General features: G+C 38.4%; 2 protein-coding genes across 2 annotated transcripts; one reads left to right on the top strand and one right to left on the bottom strand.

Moving 5' to 3' along the window:
* Position 1: 1 nt before the first annotated feature.
* exosc8 (exosome component 8) lies at positions 2-4732 on the bottom strand. Its single transcript, XM_069190174.1, has 11 exons — positions 4667-4732; positions 4113-4149; positions 3617-3680; positions 3286-3359; positions 2729-2774; positions 2505-2610; positions 2024-2069; positions 1773-1869; positions 1183-1303; positions 592-698; positions 2-217 (listed from the first exon to the last, which is right to left on the bottom strand). Exons 1-11 carry the CDS (start codon positions 4681-4683, stop codon positions 102-104), a joined length of 831 nt encoding a protein of 276 aa, XP_069046275.1. The 5' UTR covers positions 4684-4732; the 3' UTR covers positions 2-101.
* Positions 4733-5110: 378 nt separating this feature from the next.
* Positions 5111-14958, top strand: alg5 (ALG5 dolichyl-phosphate beta-glucosyltransferase). The gene is made up of 10 exons (XM_069190173.1): positions 5111-5349; positions 7536-7707; positions 8644-8690; positions 9128-9196; positions 9557-9649; positions 10789-10902; positions 11886-11945; positions 12398-12549; positions 13409-13494; positions 14545-14958. Exons 1-10 carry the CDS (start codon positions 5284-5286, stop codon positions 14658-14660), a joined length of 975 nt encoding a protein of 324 aa, XP_069046274.1. The 5' UTR covers positions 5111-5283; the 3' UTR covers positions 14661-14958.
* The last annotated feature ends 3076 nt before the right edge of the window (positions 14959-18034 follow it).

Raw genomic sequence — 18034 nt, 5'->3', positions numbered from 1 at the left:
ATTTTATAAAAGCTCTTTTCCAGCTGTTTTATTGTGGTAAAAAATAATATTAACATGAAAATACACCTTGTAGAAAAAAAAATCAGAATGAATTCATTTCTTTACTTGAGCTTCGCACTTTGCATCACTTCGTTAATCAGCTTGCTCACTTCTCGGTTTCTTGTTATGGCTCGACTGATGCAGTCTTGAAGTTTTTCCCCTGATAACGCAGTTCCGCCTTGAAAGGTGGGGATAAATGTGGAACGACAGGGCATTTCATCAAGTGCTATTGTTTCACATGCAACTTCATTAATACCTATGTGCAAACTGTGTGGAAGCAGGCTTTACAGTTCACAACAATACCTGAAGGGACGTAAGACCTGTACTATCCAGATTGAGATTTGTGAATGAAATGTCAGGACAGCATGAAGCTGCACAGTCACCTATTACTGGCTATTAGGAATGTTGGAGATAGTAACAAGTGCAGTTATCAAAGAATGGGTAGTATTGATTTTTCAAGTGAACTAAATCTAGTGTCTGATAGTTATAACTGCGCAAAGTACTGAAAACCTACAGCGCTGTACGGAGGTAATTTCTTCATTGTGTACTTACCTGGTTTGTGGACTGCACAGAGCTTTTCATTCTCATCTGTAACGACTGTGATCATGCCTGTTGACAACTCCTCCTCTTCAGCTGTCGGATCTACAATGATAATGGTGCTAACACCAGAAGAGGGGGGCAGTCAGCTAACTGCTGATTTTGCCCAACTGAAAACATGCCTGTAACTATTGTCTGCAATATGACCAACAGTTTGATTTTTAAATTCGATACTAATCTTTCAGTCAGTATTGAGCAACCAATTTTAACCTCAGGTAAGAAACAGATACTCTTTTTTAAAAAATAAATAGATGAGTAAAAGAGTTTCCCAACAAAATGGTTGCATTATTAACTCCCAAGGATTTATTCTCAGTATTTCTCATTTTTGCCAACTTTGGTTAAATAACCACATAAACCCAATTTACTTCCCATTATTAATCAGCCTCAGTTCAGGAGTCTTCAGTTACTCTGGTGCCACCATGTGTGCATGTTTGATTAAGTCATTCATCACACTGAATACTACGTGGACATATAATTATGCAAAAAAGTAAAACTATTATCTCCCACAAAACTTAAGAAGTTATGCTACTTGACTTAGTAACTTACTCATCAAATACAGCAAATGAAGATCCAACTGGGTGTTTAGTAATGTTTAAATGTTTCTTCTGTTTCATATTTACTTCTGCGAGCTCTGTTTCTGTGTTTATGTTGACTTCTGGTAATTGAACTTGGAGACAAAACAGGTATCAAATTCAGAAATTAAGAAACTGAGCATTTATTTTTGCAGATTACATATACAAATGTAGTTATTAAAATATTCAGAATTAGTTTAAGTTCTAAAACTTTGAATATAGTTTATGTATCCTTTTAAGTACTTCAATTATTCCCTTAATCCAAAAAATCTACAACTGTTTTCTTAAAAAACAGCTTATAATATAGGTGCATTATATTGTATTTAAATACTATCAAAAGGTTGTAAGATATTATAAAGCAGGTAATTCCAACACAAGCTAGATGCATACATTGTCATCTGAAGAAGTGTTAAAGGGCTGTTATAATTGTTTGGTAATAGCATTTTATATGCAACTACATTAGCCCTGTTTCCTTTGCTTTGTAAATATGCTCTCATCAATAATTTTAAATAACTGCTTATTTAAACTGCTTAAGTTTTTCATTAAAATAACTGTTATACATACCATTTTTAAGAGCTGCTATCAGGGCTATAATACAGGCATCCAGAATATTGCCATCGTAGTCAAGACACATAATGTCACAGTACAGGACCCAGCAGAGCTAAAATACAGAAAGCTGCAAATTACATTACAGAAAAAAATATATACACTGCAAATTATAATAAATATAAGCTGAGGTTTAAAAAAGTGTGAAGAAGTCTTAAGTAATTACTTTTAAAACATTGTTAATAGCTGGAGATCAAGAGAAAACCCACCTTTCCTTTCTCAATACAAATGTCTTCTCGTCGTATTACCTGTGAACTATAAAGAAACCAAAATATGTTTATATAGATAAAGTGTGATCAGACAACAGAACTTGAGAAACGGAGAATAGTTTAGTTTTGAGTAGTTCAACAGTGCAAGACAACTGGAAAAGTCTTAAGAGACTGTGTCTTCAAGCTGATTTCTATAGATCAGGTGTGGTCCATCCTAATCCTACAGAGGCAAAGATCAGCCTTAATTAACTATTTCTGATTACTTAAAGCAAATATAAAACTGTGGACTGACTTTCAGTTTTCTTTATTCTTAAGGGTCTAAATTACTCACATTTAACCAAGTGGTCTGGGTAAGTGGGACATTTTCCCATGGCATTATACATTCTTCATTCAAAAGTGATCCAGAAAACCTACTGGACTGCTGCTATGCCGAACAAGGACGGGGTAACTTTGGTATAAATGCTGCTCTGGGGCTGAATACCTTTCAATGACATCTGCGATAAACTGACTGGCTGCCTGGGCTTGTTCTCCTGGAGGACCAGGGCGAAACCGAGAGGAACAGAGGGGCGGCAGATCGACATTGGGAACTGAAACAAACACGAAACAAGCGTGCTGTAAGATTTACTTGTGCCACATCACCTGCAGAAGGAAGGTTATTCTATGTCCATACACCATAAGAAATTATTTTCTTGATATATGCCCTACCTATGTAACCTTTATTTGGTGCATCTACTGGTGGAGCTGTAAGTTCCTGCAACAGAAAAGGGGTGGGGACAAAAATCAGGGTGAAATGGATCCTACTTACAAATTCTCCTTTTCCAATCCCTCTGTCACACCAAGAGAAATAGTCTATAATTAATATTCCCTTTACTAAAATACTTGCCTGGGTGACTTGGCAGTCAGTATGCACCAGCGGCCTGACAATACAGCAGATCAAGGGGAAAAGTGATTAACCACTTCACCCATCACATTAACAGGAACTATTAAAAAGGCCAAATCCAGAGGGGAATTTAGACAGTGCACCTGGGGTTAATCCCCATACTTTTTCAAAAAGTGTCAAGGGATCTTTAATCAGTGAATAGTCAGCTTGATGAACATTGTTTAAAATAGTGGAAACCAGTGTACCTCTAAGAATATTATAGAATAACACTCTACTTGTATTTAACACTAACATGCAACAACAGAGATTTTGGTGGACACTAATGGACAGCTGTGTTATTGTTCTCACAGGTGTACAGTAATAGAAGTGTGGCTGGCCTTACCGCTTTAATACCACAGATGATGGTGGTATTCCCTATCTTCACTAAGGCAGAGCCATCAGCCGTTGAAACAGAACCTAACGAAGCGCATTAAGATACATTAGTCATCTACAAAACAACTTCTTTAGAGCAGTAATGAAACTAAAGTCAGTGACCATTCTGGTACAATGCCTCATCAGCATGAGTAGAGGATTCAAATCTTTTTTACACCTTGGTGTGTTTGAGAAGTTACTGAATAGAGATGCTAATTTAAAGCAAAGAGACTGTATACTATTTGCCGTTTAACTTCAATGGCACAGAGCCTTACAGTATATCAAGAACTGTGAATGCTCACCGATGTTCAATGTGGTGGTTCGGAATTCACCAAGCTCTCGTCCGTCAGGCCTGCAGTTCTCTTTCTAATGGGGTCGAACAATCCAAATCACTTAAATTCGCAGAACTTCTAGAAAAACTGTTTCATTTGACAACTCTTCATCTTAACCCTGACGCTTAACTCAGTTGTGAGCAATCATTACACTTCCAGTGCAAGTCTCTCAAGCTAATGTTTAATTATCAAAGTGATCCTTCAAAACATGGAACCCTTTTAAGACCATTTAAAAATGAATGCATTAATTTACCGGAAGATCTCCGGTCTCACCAGTACACAATGTATTGTCATTCGCGTTGATCATTACTTCTGTATTTCAATAATGGCTTTAAAAAATTGGCATTACTGTCATGGTATGAATGAACCTATACAGGAAGCAATTTACTCCTGACAGTAACTTACATCTACACGTAGTAAATTGTGTGTTGAGACTACGAAATACAGTTAGACAACCAAAACATACCAAAAAGCTTCTGTGGTACTCCAGAGGGTCTGCAGTTCTGAAAGAGGAAAGAAGTTACATTTTAAAGAGAAGCAAATCTCATTTTCTCTTACATTTTCCCTTCTGTCAAGACTTCACAACGCAAAAATAATCTGCCGGGAAAGTAAAAACGATGTACCATACGTGTGCGGCTCGATCTTGCATTAAAGCAACATACAGTAATGCTACATTATAGACAGGCTGTTCATTTGAATTTGGAACACTACGAATGACCACATTAAATGAATGGTTCATAAATGGAAAACTCCTGTTAAAGACACGAATGGAGCGACTCCCTGTACTTATCAATTGGTTAAATAATTTCACAACGCGGATTAGTTATGAATTAATACGATATATGCGTATAACGTTCCAAACGTAAATTATCTACAGTCCCGGTTTCAGCAGTGGAAATACAGCGATCTTATCAGAAATCACGATGTTCGGTGCCTGAAAACAATCCAATGGTATTCCTCATCTCCACTGAGTGGTTGAAATTAACTTTTCATACGATGGGGGAATTTAAATTCACCTACTTGTAACCTGCCGCCATGCTGCTTCCGTGGTGCACCACGTGAAACGGGTGGGCGGGGTGAATATACCAAAGATTAGCTCGCAACAGATTCGCGTTTTATGTACTTTGAATTTCTATATTTTTGCTTTATTTTACTTTATACGGGTTAAAAAAACGAAGCCTTTTTTAATTAGCTGCACGTAACGTGAAAAGAGGAAAATATCATTCGCGTGATGAATGAGGTAAATGTGATATGTGGGGGGGGGGGGACGCATCTTGATGTTTTGCAATTTATAGTACTCATAATTGTATAATGTTAGTATGTTCGAGACAGATCGATATTTACGTTTTGAATTTTAAAATGTATTAGCATGAGAGCCAGCTCCAAACCGGTAGAGGCCGCAGTCGTATTTACCTTACCCATGTGTATTCGATGCCCTCTTGGATTATGATGATGTGTGCTTAACACTTGGGAAGTGGGAAACACTTCCGCGTCAGTGTATGTCAGTGAGGGCAGTTGTAGCTACGTGTAAAAAAAATGGTATTGCGGGAAAAAAATAGTTGATTGGTTCGATGTACTAGCATTTTTAGTTTTGGGGGAATACGGTTCATGTCTTTCTGTAGGCCCTGGAATGGAAAATGGATTGCTGTTTATGTGAAATCGTTCTAGCTTTTGCTGCTGTAGCCCTGATTTGTTTAATTTTGGTAAGTATGCATGGATATTGATATGTACATGTATATCATTTTAAGTCGATGTTATCATGGGCAGTACAAATGCGTATGAATTATCGCGATTTACGTTTACGGTAAATTATATTTTTATTTACAGCACTTGTATGCTGATGTGTTACCTCGAAGACACACTATTCTTGAGTAAATTTGAAACCAGTCCACTGTTTCTGATCTCCTTGCACATTAGTGGCATTTAACTTACAAGAACTATACAGTACCAGTAACTACATTTTATTGGTTTTAAAATGGTTGTGTCTAAGTATTGTTGTCCACATCTTTCTCCAAGGAATAATATTAAAACTGTTAAAACATTTAGGCTAATTCTGTATTCTTTCCCCTTAACGTATTTGGAATATTTGGACTTATTTGTGTTACTCTTGGATCTGAAAATAAAACGCCATCCGTGACACAATTACCTGCTTGTGATTCATTCATTCAACAGTTCCTGGTCTCACAGAGGTGCCAGGGACAATTGCAAACTATGAGCAAGCAGCTTTATACTTAACATGGTTTTAGCGCTAATGTAAATGGGTTTTTTTTAACTTCATGTAACTCTGGATGCAAAGCAGTGAGATAAATGTGTTCTTTACAGGCTAAATGTTAATATAGGTGCTCTAATGTCATTGCACAGTACGCTTTTTATAATCTCCTGATCACCAGTATTTTCTTCAGGGATCCCAAGTACCAGGGCATTGTTGTACCCTAAATTGGGAATTTCTGGGGTACCTGTGTAATTGCAAGTTTTCTAGATCTCAATGAAGGACCAACATAAGAAAATCTGGGAGGAGCTGTTAAATTCAGCTGATTTAGGCTGAAATCAGAAAGAGAACCTGCAGACACACCAAGCCACTGGGAGTAGGACTGCCCACCTCTCTGCTACATGCTGGGAAACAAAAGCTTTCCAGTCTGCTTTGTAGAATGGTTGTTAAATTTAAATGCCATGGAATATTTTTACTTGGGGCTTGCTATAACAAAACTCACATTTCAGTTGGGCACCCCTCCCTTTATGTACAATCAGATTATACTGGTATGTGCACTTTCATGAGTTGCACATTTATTAAGCACTTTTTCGAATATTGAAACAAACAAGGGCTTTGTTTTGTTTTCTTGATCAAGGCCTTTTAGAGGCAAAACAGCGCTGTTGCAAATTTTCAATAATGCCGGGATAAGAACATCTTGTCCCCCTCAAAGTACAGTAGTTGCAAGTTTCAAAATGAGATCTTGCTTTACTTTTGCTTTGCTTTACTTGGGAAAACCAAGGTTACAACTGTAATTTACTTATTTTAATTGACATCGCACGACAAGTGGGAAGCGATTTTTCTTTATTTCCACTGCATACCGAGTTGGTGACACTATTGATAGCTTTTCCCACGCTAGAGTCTCTCTAGTGTTTGGTTTAAGTTGTTGTTTGAGATAATTAATAAAGTGAAAATTTGAGTGAGTAGTATCTGGCGGAGCGGTGGCTCTGTGGCTAAGGATCTGTGCCTGTGGCTGGATGGCTGCCGGTTCAAATCCCACAGCCGGCAGAGGAATCCTACTCCATTGGGCCCCTGAGCAAGGCCCTTAACCCCAACTGCTCCAGGGGTGCTTTACAATGGCAGACCCTGCGCTCTGACCCCAGGCTCTCTCCCTGTCTGTGTGTCTCATGGAGAGCAAGCTGGGGTATGCAAACAGACAATTCCTAATGCAAGAAATTGTAAAGGGTTAATAAAGTGATACTATTATTATTATTATTATTATTATGTAGTTCAGGTGGGTAGCTGCGTCAAAATGCGTAGGCTGCAAAGAAACAAGTAATAGGTTTATTCCATGCTGAAAAAAAGAAGAAAGAGAACACAACGTTTTGGCCGTGGAGCCTTCTTCAGGTGTGGTGTGTGTGTGTTCCTCTACCGCCACCTGAAGAAGGCTCCACTGCCGAAACGTTGTGTTCTCTTTCTTCTTTTTTTCAGCACGGAATAAACCTATTACTTGTCCCTTATTATTATTATTATTAGAATAAGTTTCCACCCACAATGTACCCTTCACGTACAGGATTCTCCTGTGTTGTTAGTATTCATTTGTGTGCATTTCACGGTCATGGGATGACCCTTGTAACTCTTACTGTACATTACTGGGAAGGTTGACGAGTGGGTGAATGACTGTTCCTTCCTCCTCTGCAGGTGTTATTAGTAGCACATTTTAGTGCGTCTAAAATTGTTGACCTGAAACGTCACGAGAAGGAAAAAACTTTCCTGACTAATGAAGGGAAAAAAGAAGCTTTTCCAAGTCTCCACGACCCCCATTCCAAAGACCTCTCAGTGATAGTGCCCTCATACAATGAAGAGCAGAGATGTAAGTTTTCTTCCTCAAGAACGCTTCAGCACAGACTTCAGTGTCTGTAGTTTGTCCAGGTTTAAAGATTAATTGCTGTCTTTCTTTTGTAATGATGCAAACATGTTGAATCTATGGTTTGGAAAAAGGTGCAGTTCTAGTCAATTAAATGATACTGAGCTGTTTTAATTTAGAATTAAGTATTAAGTCTGCCAGATTTTAAAGAGCTGTAACCATCTTACACTGTTAAATTTCATATATTGTATCTCAGCCACTGTAGTTTGAGATATAAAATAACTTCATTTTCACCCTCCACATTCCTTACAGCAGAATAAGTCTGAGAAGCAATGAAGTAACCCTGCTTTGTTTTAAAGCAATGCCAAAAATTTTGATGTAATTCATTTAGAAGCTTGACAGCATTGCATTAATAATTTTACCAGTGCAGGTGACATGTTGGCACAGTGGTTAACCTTGCTGCCTCACAGCATTGGGTCCTGGATCCAGTTCCAGACCTGGGGTGCTATTTGTGTGGAGTTTTGTAGGTTCTCTCCATGTTCACTTGGGTTTCAGCCATGTCCTCCAGTTATTTCCCACAGTCCAAAAACATACCGGTTTGTTAATTGAATTCTGGGAAATGTGGCTCTGGTGTAATTTTGTAGTGTCTGTGTTTGTATATGTCTGCCCTGCGAGGGACTGGCATCCATTCCAGGATGTACCCTGCCTTGTGCCTGTTTCTTGCCGGGATAGGCTCTGGCTCCCCAGCAACCCTGAATTACAAGAAACAGCTAGAAAATGGAGTTTCACAGTGCTTTTTACCTGCCTTACCTGTTACAAAAAAATAATTTTAAAATGTTTTTTTTTTACAAAGTTTGTCAGATGCACAGCTATCGCATTCTCGGTTATACAGAACCGTACTGTTGAAAAACAAGTGACTGTGTTGTCACACTCTCCTTTCAGTGCCTTTGATGATGAATGAGGCTTTGGAGTATTTGGAAAACAGACAGGTATCTTGTCTACTGTATATATGCATTTTCAATCATTGAGACAATTTCTGACTATAACTCACCAAATGTTCTTATACTGTGTAACAATGGTTGAAAGTGAAATATGATTTATTTTTGTTTTAAAAAAAGTTTTGAGTCATGTATATTTATATCACATATTAGAACACATTTGTGCTGAACATATAATAAAGGAAAATGGGCTGTTAAGCTGGCCTGAGAGCATATTCTTCGAAATCTGATTCACTACTACAGGGAGGAATAACCCAGTTTTTTAGAGTTACAGATTCTTCTTGAGGGTTCAGCTGCTTTAGGTTATAGAAAATAGATCATTAGAACAGAATGCGCACTAGACATAAATAACCACTAGGTGGCGCTGATATTCCAGTTTCTTTCTTCTCCATCCTTTGTCAATTCAACTGCAAACGTTTCTTTTGCAGAAGCGGCAGCGTTCCTTTACTTATGAAGTGATAATTGTCGATGATGGCAGTAAAGATAAAACCACCGAGGTAGGAACATCTTTTTGTGGGCGTGACTTGCCGACGATACTTTTGTATGCATGGATTGCGTGCGTGGTGTACACATCAAGTCCCTGTTGCTGTAAAATGTAATGCATTCAGTTTTAATCTGCCACTTCAAATGTATTTTTAAATTAAACTTAAATGGCTATAAATTTGCTATACAATAGCTATAAAAATATATAAATATTTTTTTTTAATGTACATAAACATATTTTCCCCCCGTCAGTATTCTTCTCTGTACAAATAGAGCTAGAATAAATTAGGAAACATATTGATTGTCATTTGATGGGTCAGTGTGTGCTTTAACAGTAGACCCTTATTTCACAGTTGGTTTTCTTTCTCTTTGAGGTGGCTTTAAATTACACGAGGAAATGCGGCGCTGATAAAGTGAGAGTGCTGACGCTGACGAAGAACCGTGGGAAGGGTGGAGCAGTCCGGATGGTGAGTCCATGTCTAGTTTCACACTTGTTACGTCGGCCCCGACAAGGTGTTGAAACGAGCCCGGCGAAAATTAGAGCCAAGATATGCGTCAATCAAGAATTCATTCGATGACAGCGCTGAAGAGGACAAACAGAGCTGAGACTGAGAAAACGGCTGAGGCAGGAGCTGCGCAGCTGAAGCAGGCAGAGCAGAGGCCGAGGTCTGAGGTGATGAAGAGATGAGTAGTGGCAATGATGACTGAGGAACTGGAAACTGAGGGTTAAGAAACGCTGAGAAATACTTCTGTGAACCTGAAACTGAGGCAAACTCAAAACAGGGTTAGTGACTCAATGTCTGAGCCCTGAGGAATGGTTCCTCAGGGCTTAAATACTGTGCGAGGTTCCCTAATTGGCCTGATAGGCCCGGCCTGATCTCGTTGAGGATGGCCCCAATGAGTCTCCAGCATGTATGGAATGCGCATTGGTAATTGGTGGAGCTCATGCGGCGGTGCTGGAGCTCGTCGGTGGGCGTAACAACACTCTCTTAGATACTTATTTTAAAAGGCTTCTGAACCAAATTGAGGAGACTTTCCTAACTACATATTTGTTCGTTTGGTCAGATTGTAATGTCAAAACGAGCCGTTGTCAAGGCTCGGTGACAATGAGGGGATAGCGTCCTTCATGCTTGGGCTTTAACTCGCCTGGGTGAGGAACTGACAGTGTTCGTTCGGAGATCAGCGCTGTTGCATCCCCCCTCACTTACAAGTTACGAGCCAGGGTGAAGCTGAGGAGATGGCGGATAATGCGCAGTGCCATATGCAGCCGGGGAAGCATTCACGCTCAGGGCAGCAAAGTGCGAGATGAGAATTTCGACTTCCAACCGCAGTTGTGTTTGAATCAACACCAACAACATTGCAATTGTGTTTCTTCTGTTTGTCCCCAAGTGTAATAGTAATCGCTGTTTTTTTATTTTTTTATTTGATTGTGGAATGATTTCCCACTCCTGTGTTTTCAGGTTAATGTGTCGTGGCTTTAGTAAGAAGAGTATAAATTGATAGTGCGAAGCGTACATTGATCTGTTGTGTCTTGTGATAGAATAGCAGACTGGAGTAAAACACTCCTTGATTCAGCTGCTGTTACGATAATGGCGTTGTTTGGCAGGGTGTCCTGAGCTGTAGAGGAGAGCTCATCCTGATGGCAGATGCTGATGGGGCCACGAAGTTTGCTGATATTGAGAAAGTGGAGGCCAGCCTTAAAGACCTCAGTCCAAAGCCGGTGAGTTTCAGTCGGTTAACAGCTGTACAATATATTAACATTCAGAACAGCTTACAATAACTCTTATAGAATTCATTAGTATTCTTTTGCCTCCATTGCCAGCAGCTATATCAGCCTGCAGGTCACAACTGACAACCCACTGAAGCTCAGCAGGTATGAGCCTGGCCAGTACCTGGACAGGAGACCTCCTGGGAAGGCTAATGTTGCTGCTGGAAGAGGTGTTAGTTGGGCCAGTAAGGAGCACACACCCTGCAATCTTTGTGGGTCCTTAGCCCCCAGTATAGTGATACGGACACTATACTGTAAAAGAAAAGGTGCAGTCTTTTGGATGAGACATCAAATCTAGGTCTTGACTGTCTCTGGTCATTAAAAATCCCAGGGCATCTCTCAAAAAGAGATGGGATGTTAAATGGCCAAATTTCCCCCTGTCCTTTACAAATCAGAGCATCCCAATAATCCCCATCTATGAGTTGCTGATAGCTGATGTGTGGCGTCGCACTCTGGCTGGGATCGCATAATCCAGGTGAGTGCTACACATCAGTGGTGGTGGAGGGGAGTCCTCATCTCCCGTAGAGCGCTTTGATTGGACTGTCCAGAAAAGTGCTAAATAAGTCAGTAGTAGTAGTAGTTATGACAATATTAATTCCTGGTGTTGGTGAGTATTTCTAAATTGTGATGTAGATGCGTGTTCCGGAGTTTGCGCTGGGGTTCAAAGCACATTTCTGAAATGATAGATTGATTCCAGATTGATTCCATCTGTGCCTCATACGTTAAATGCCTATAAGGAGAGCAAAAGGAACTGCTGCATTTTGTGTTTTAAGCTTTACAGTGCTGATTTTTTAAGGTTCATGTAGCATGTTGCCTGTGTATTATGTAACACAAAGTGTTTTTTGGAGATGCCAGGTTAGCACAAAAGGCTTTATTGCTTAAAAGCAATGATACAGGAAGCCCTAAGTAGCTCACCTTCAGCTTTTGTTTTGCAGGAGAACATGGCAATTTGCTGTGGGTCTAGAGCTCATTTAGAGAAGGAGTCTGTTGCACAGGTATGTGGTATGATGCTGTCAGTGTTTAATCTGTGATGTAAGATAGGATCACTGTATCGGCCATATACAATTTCTTGCATTAGGAATTTGTCGTTTCACATACCCCGACTTGCTCTCCATGAGACACACAGACAGGGAGAGAAGCTTGGGGTCAGAGTGCAGGGCCAGCCGTTTATACGGTGCCCCTGGAGCAGTTGGGGTTAAGGGCCTTGCTCAGGGGCCCAACGGAATAGTGTTCCTCTGCCGGCCACGGGATACGAACCAGCAACCTTCCAGCCACAGGCACAGATCCTTAGCCACAGAGCCACCACACCGCCCTTTTTTTTCTTTTACGTATCCTATTATATTGGTGTTTTTTATTAAACATTTTAAAATAAATTCTTCTGATTGTGAGAAATATTTTCTTCTTGTCTCGCTATTTCTAAAGATTCTTTTGTCTTCTATTTGGCCAGCGTTCTGTGTTCCGCACATTCCTGATGTACGGTTTCCACTTCCTGGTCTGGTTCTTCTGTGTGAAGGGGATCAGGGACACACAGTGTGGATTCAAGCTTTTCACAAGAGAGGCTGCCTTAAGGACTTTTTCTAGCCTCCATGTGGAGCGCTGGTAGGTATTTCACAGTGCGGATATTCACTGAAAGTATAAAAGAATTCAGGTATTTTCCAAAGCACAGATGATTTATTAAAAAGAGACCAATATTACTGCCAGTTTCTTATTAAGCTGGGATGTGAAACACCATGTCTTACACAGCCGATGTAGTTCTGTAGTGATGTTTTATGTATTGCCAGTAAACTGGCTCGCTGCTTTCAAAGCAGTGTGACTGTTTCATTGAGAGAGATCGTCTGTACTGACTCAGCAGGAGAGGCATCTCAAGAAGAGTTTTGTGTTACGTAAGGTCAGAACATTGGGGAAAAAACCTGACCACCAAGCCTTAGCAGGGTTTTAATTTATCAGCCTTGCGAAAATATGCCCCGATGTGTAAGGGCTCATGTTCCACATAGCATTTTCTGCATAGTGACCATGCTTTGTAAGGGCTGACAATGAGCATATGAGGGGCAATGCCAACAGTGGTGTGGCCCCGCTAATTCAATCTTTTGCATTCCAGTTTTAGAGTATAATATAACATCTCTACAGGAGGATAATTCAACTTCTGTTTGAATATACAGTAGCTATGAAGAACTTAACTCTAACTTCTCAGCCTAAAAAAAGACTCCCAAGATGTATAGCAAGCTGCACTGACATCAAAAGAGTGTGGTTCATTGGTTGATTTGATTTCGATTAGTCCTGCGTCGTGTTTTCATCTGCTGGTTTAAATATTGTAGCTGAAAGTCTCTTCTGCAGACATGAGAAAATACTCCACAGTTATTAGATAAAAAAATGTTTTTGGGTCCCTGTATCTGCCGAAATGGATTGTCCAAAATAATACATAAATGGAATGACTCATTTTAATAAATGTTTTATTTAGGGCATTTGATGTGGAGCTTCTCCACATAGCCCAGTGCTTGAAGATACCTATAGCAGAAGTTGCCGTTAATTGGACAGAAATTGAAGGTGGGTACTTGCGTAAGAGAAAATGTGAACATAACAGTCTGTTATACCCTTCATAAAGATGATGAATGATAAATAACTGGAGATAGCCTTCATATTGAAATAAAACATATTCTATGTGCATAAATAAAACATATTTAAATTGCAAGCAATGCTTTACTTTCAGTAAGCAATCTCAGGTCCTACAGGTTGTCTTCTGTTATTTTCACTTCACTTATCTCTACCTGGGGTATACAGTAGCTTTTAGTTTTTGCATGAAACTTTTACATTATGAGACTTAAGGAATAATCACATGTTTCTAATATCATTTTCACAATTGGTTGTAAAGCATCATGCATGCAGTTATATCATGGTGATGTTGAAGGTGGTGTGATACTATTATGTAACCCCAGTCAAGTAAATCACACTTTTCTAATGTTTAGTGAAATCCATTAATATGTGTATATCGTCGGGCTCTGTTACATGTGGTAAAAATTAAAAGGATGCTAAAATGTTCATTTCCATATGTAAATATGAGGAGAACCGCTTGGATTCAGTTTCTGAAGGGGCATGACCGTTCTGTTGTAAAAGCTGAAGAGATTGTTAATGGAGTCTTTATTTTTTTCATTAATGAGGCCTTCATTGATGAGGTCTTCAAAGTCACATTTTTTTACTTTATCATTTTAATTAGTTTTTTAAAAAGTATTTAATACACTGGATCATGCATTCATGTATCTAAAATAAAGCAATTATTTAAGTCTGTTATGACTATAAATCTTCTGTAAATTTTCAATATAAAATTCTTAGTTTTATAGGTTTCAGGCAAACAATTTGTAATCAGGAGAGTTATTGCGATACAATGTTTTATAACCTTAGGATCTTGATTAGGGAAGAGTAGTACCATTCAATTACCTTTAGTAATTAGCCAAGCTAATATTTCTTCATATGAAGCTGTTTAATCTATGAAGACTTAATGGTCTTCTGATTATACTTTAGGTCTCTGTCATCATGTGTTAAAGATTTCAGTTTGTATCTTTTACTGTCTTATTCATTTTCATTTTATTTTTGTTCCAGGATCTAAACTGGTCCCTTTTTGGAGCTGGTTGCAAATGGGAAAGGACCTGATTTTTATCAGACTGAGATACATCACTGGTGCCTGGAAGCTGGAGCCCCCAAGAAAAGTGGATTAACGCTACTCTTAGTCAAATGAGATTCACATGCAGAAACTTGGTTTTTCCAAGCATCTGATACAAACATTAAAACTAGTTTTAATCAAATCATTCTTTAATATCTGTTACCTTTTTTATACTGTCAAAGAGATGCATAAATAAATGGATGAATACAATTATTAGGGGGTCCTTTTAAGTGATTTGCATCAGGTGAAGCCCACTTGCTGTTTTCAGAATGGTTTTGGTTATATGGCTTTTTTTCTGTTGACTGAAAACACTGGACGACTTGAACCAAATAAAAAGTCTGAAAATGAAATAAGTGCTTTTTTCGTAGTAGTGTATGTGTTAAGACAGCTGTTAAATGATTATTATTAAAATGTTGGCACTGTTGTTTCACTAAGTTGAATGCTTTAGTTAGTCCTGGCTGGCATAAAAACTTGAGAACCAATTTCTCTTGGGAGATTCTTGGGAGTTGTGATAAGTAGACTCATTTTATTGACACTGTGGAGAAGGTCAATGCCCAGTGCTTTCAAAGTAACAAATATTGAAGTTTGTTAAAAGTTGCTAATCTGTTATATAAAAAAGACTGAAAATATCAGTTAATATAACTTAAATTAGTGTTGTGAAAAACCCATTTCCTATGCTCTTTTTTGTCCTTTCTGATCGATTTATCAGAGCACTGCATGAGCTTGGGTAATGGAGTTATATTTCTGTGTAATATTTATAGAAATTAACTTGTATTTTTGTTGATTGTGATGTCTGATCAGTATGAACATTTCATTTTTCTGCTCATATACCTCTGAAAACATGTCCATTTTGTCAGTAATAACACAAATAAGGAGATCGTTCATGATTTAAATAAGACACCTCCCCTAATAAATTCATACTATAGACCTCTGTAGACTTTGCTATTAATATTATGTTATTTAATCCTGTGCAGTAAGAAGATATACATGGAAAATAACTTTTTTTGTAAAAACAGATGATGCACAGCCTGCAGTGATAATTTAGAAATAAAGTACAAATAGTTTGATACAGGTGGTCGTATTTGAACACAATAGGTTATCTATCAGGGATGAAACTTCCAATTTCTATGATCACGCACCGATCCCTGATGAGATACTGATTCACAAAGGTGGTGTTTGATAGATGGCAATCTGGATGGAATGCGTTAAGGATGTCTTTTGTCTGTAGTTTGCATTAAAGTGTCCCGAACTACTGTTGGATTTCACAGCTACTTTGGATTATATCATGAAATGTATCTTGTGTTTCACTTTTGCATTCAGAGGTCTCTGTTATTATTTTTGGAGGTCATCTCCACACCAACACCCGTGGATAAAAAAGGAGGTTTGTAAGAAAAGAGCAACATTTCCCCAACAGAAAACAGGTGGGTTTCCTGCAAGCAAAAGTTTTGTTTGTCATTGTGCTTTCTGTAGATCAGTGGTTGGCAGCATAATATAAGTCATGGAGCTCTTCATTTCATAGTTCTCAAAAGTAAATTAAGACATTGAAACAAAATCTTTAGAATACTGAGAATAAGGCAGATTTTCCATACACTTATTAGCTTTGTTTTTGCATTTGTGTCCACTATCAGCTTTATAAGAACTGTAAATGTTGATGTCAGGTTGAAAGTTAATCAAATTTAGGAGCAAGTCCTTGATGATCAAGAAATATTGACAGGGGGGGTTAACCGTTGCTAGAATAATTTATATTATACATACAATATTATATATACAATACATAATATCTAAAAATATAAATGTACACTAAATTACAATGGATGTTCAAGACATACACTAAATGCATTGTGAGGGAATGACTGTGTCTCTTTGGTTTTGTAAACCCACTGGGGAGTCTTGGTCATGAAGTATTGGTGAATCGATGAAAGGAAAACGGTTAGTAATGTTGCTTGTTTGATTCCTTTGTTCATTGCAGTTTACTTTTTCTTGTTGTGCAATTTAGTGGTTTGTCAGTAAATAAAAATACATAATCTGGATGTTTTCGTGGGTTTGGTTGCTCCCCCAGGAGTATATCCTGTTTGCCATGTGTCTGATGGCCAGCTTTGCTTTCCCTTTTTTCTTCCTTTCATTCGTTTGATTTATGCGATGCTTAGCTTAGAATCCTATGTCTATTTTAGTTAGAATTTCAGATTTTATGGAAGACAGATCATTAAAGATTTTGCGTTTTGCTTCTACAACTAAAGCTTGGAGATCAACAGGTATAAGCTGTCTTCTGGTTTTACGGCCCTTGGCTTTATTCTGATATCTTAGTTTGATTTGAACCAATCGCATTTTAATAAACTCACGTTTGCCACCTTTTCAGTAACGCATGGGGACATCTTTGACTCAGCAGGCTTAAAAGCAGATACTTCTGGACAAAGGGGCGATGTGACTGGAGGTTAGAGATGACTGCACTGTACATCTAATGTATTGTTACGTTGCATTGCAGTTGCTGTAAACTGTGAAAATGTCAAACTCCTAGACTTTCTGTCGCCAGCCAGGCTTGCGTCATTAACTGGACTAGTCACAACACTTACAATCGAAACGTATCCATCCGCAATGAAGAGACCGTACAAATCTAGATCGATAAATCTGCCCAGTGTTTTAATAAAGAAGTATTGCGCTTATGTTCTGGCGAAAGATGTCTTGCCGAAGTAGTATTCATGTCAGATATACGGATATCAGACAGCAGTCGCCTTTTATGAAAATGTTAAGATTCAGCAATTCTGAGGGGGTTTTGTTACCTAAAATGCGCTCAAAGTCAAATTGGTATATTGCAAGTTAAATTACCATTTAAAAAACAAGTAATAAGTAATTAAACATTATTTAAGTAGTTATTGTTTATAACATTCTGATCTCATAGAAAAATAAAGCACCATCAGTTTTATTAACGTGTATAATAATGAATAACGTGATTTTACATAAAATAGAGGTTCCCATATTAGCCTACCTAAATAACAATAATTATAAATCTCACTTTTAGGAACTGTGTTAAGAACTGTGTACCCTGACGTGAGACACCCCAGTGTCTTCTTTGCTGTCAGATAATGAGGTATTGCCTTGTCTCGATGGCAGGATTAAAGGATCACTTGCAAATTGTTAAGAGTTTAAAGTTAATCCATAAAATACAGGACATCATTTTAAAAACCGCTTGAATCCGACTCTAATTTGTTGGGTTATCAACGTGTGTTCCGGAATTGTGATCGTGTTCAAAGGTTAAAGTTACATTTTGTTGTTATTTAGCGATTGTCTCTTTCTTTTAGTAATTACAATGCTGGGCTGGGAGACCTTTCGTTGCTTTTTAATAACTGGCATGCACATCGTGCAGCAGGTGCGCCAGTCGTTTTGTTTTTGGAGGGTTTTTGCGATTCAAAGTTGAAGAAAGTTTACAACAGC

This window comes from Lepisosteus oculatus, chromosome 5 (genome assembly GCF_040954835.1).
Source record: "Lepisosteus oculatus isolate fLepOcu1 chromosome 5, fLepOcu1.hap2, whole genome shotgun sequence".
Classification (NCBI taxonomy): Eukaryota; Metazoa; Chordata; class Actinopteri; order Semionotiformes; family Lepisosteidae; genus Lepisosteus; species Lepisosteus oculatus.
The sequence above is the reverse complement of the archived record's forward strand: the minus strand, read 5'-3'. Positions and strand labels throughout refer to the sequence as shown.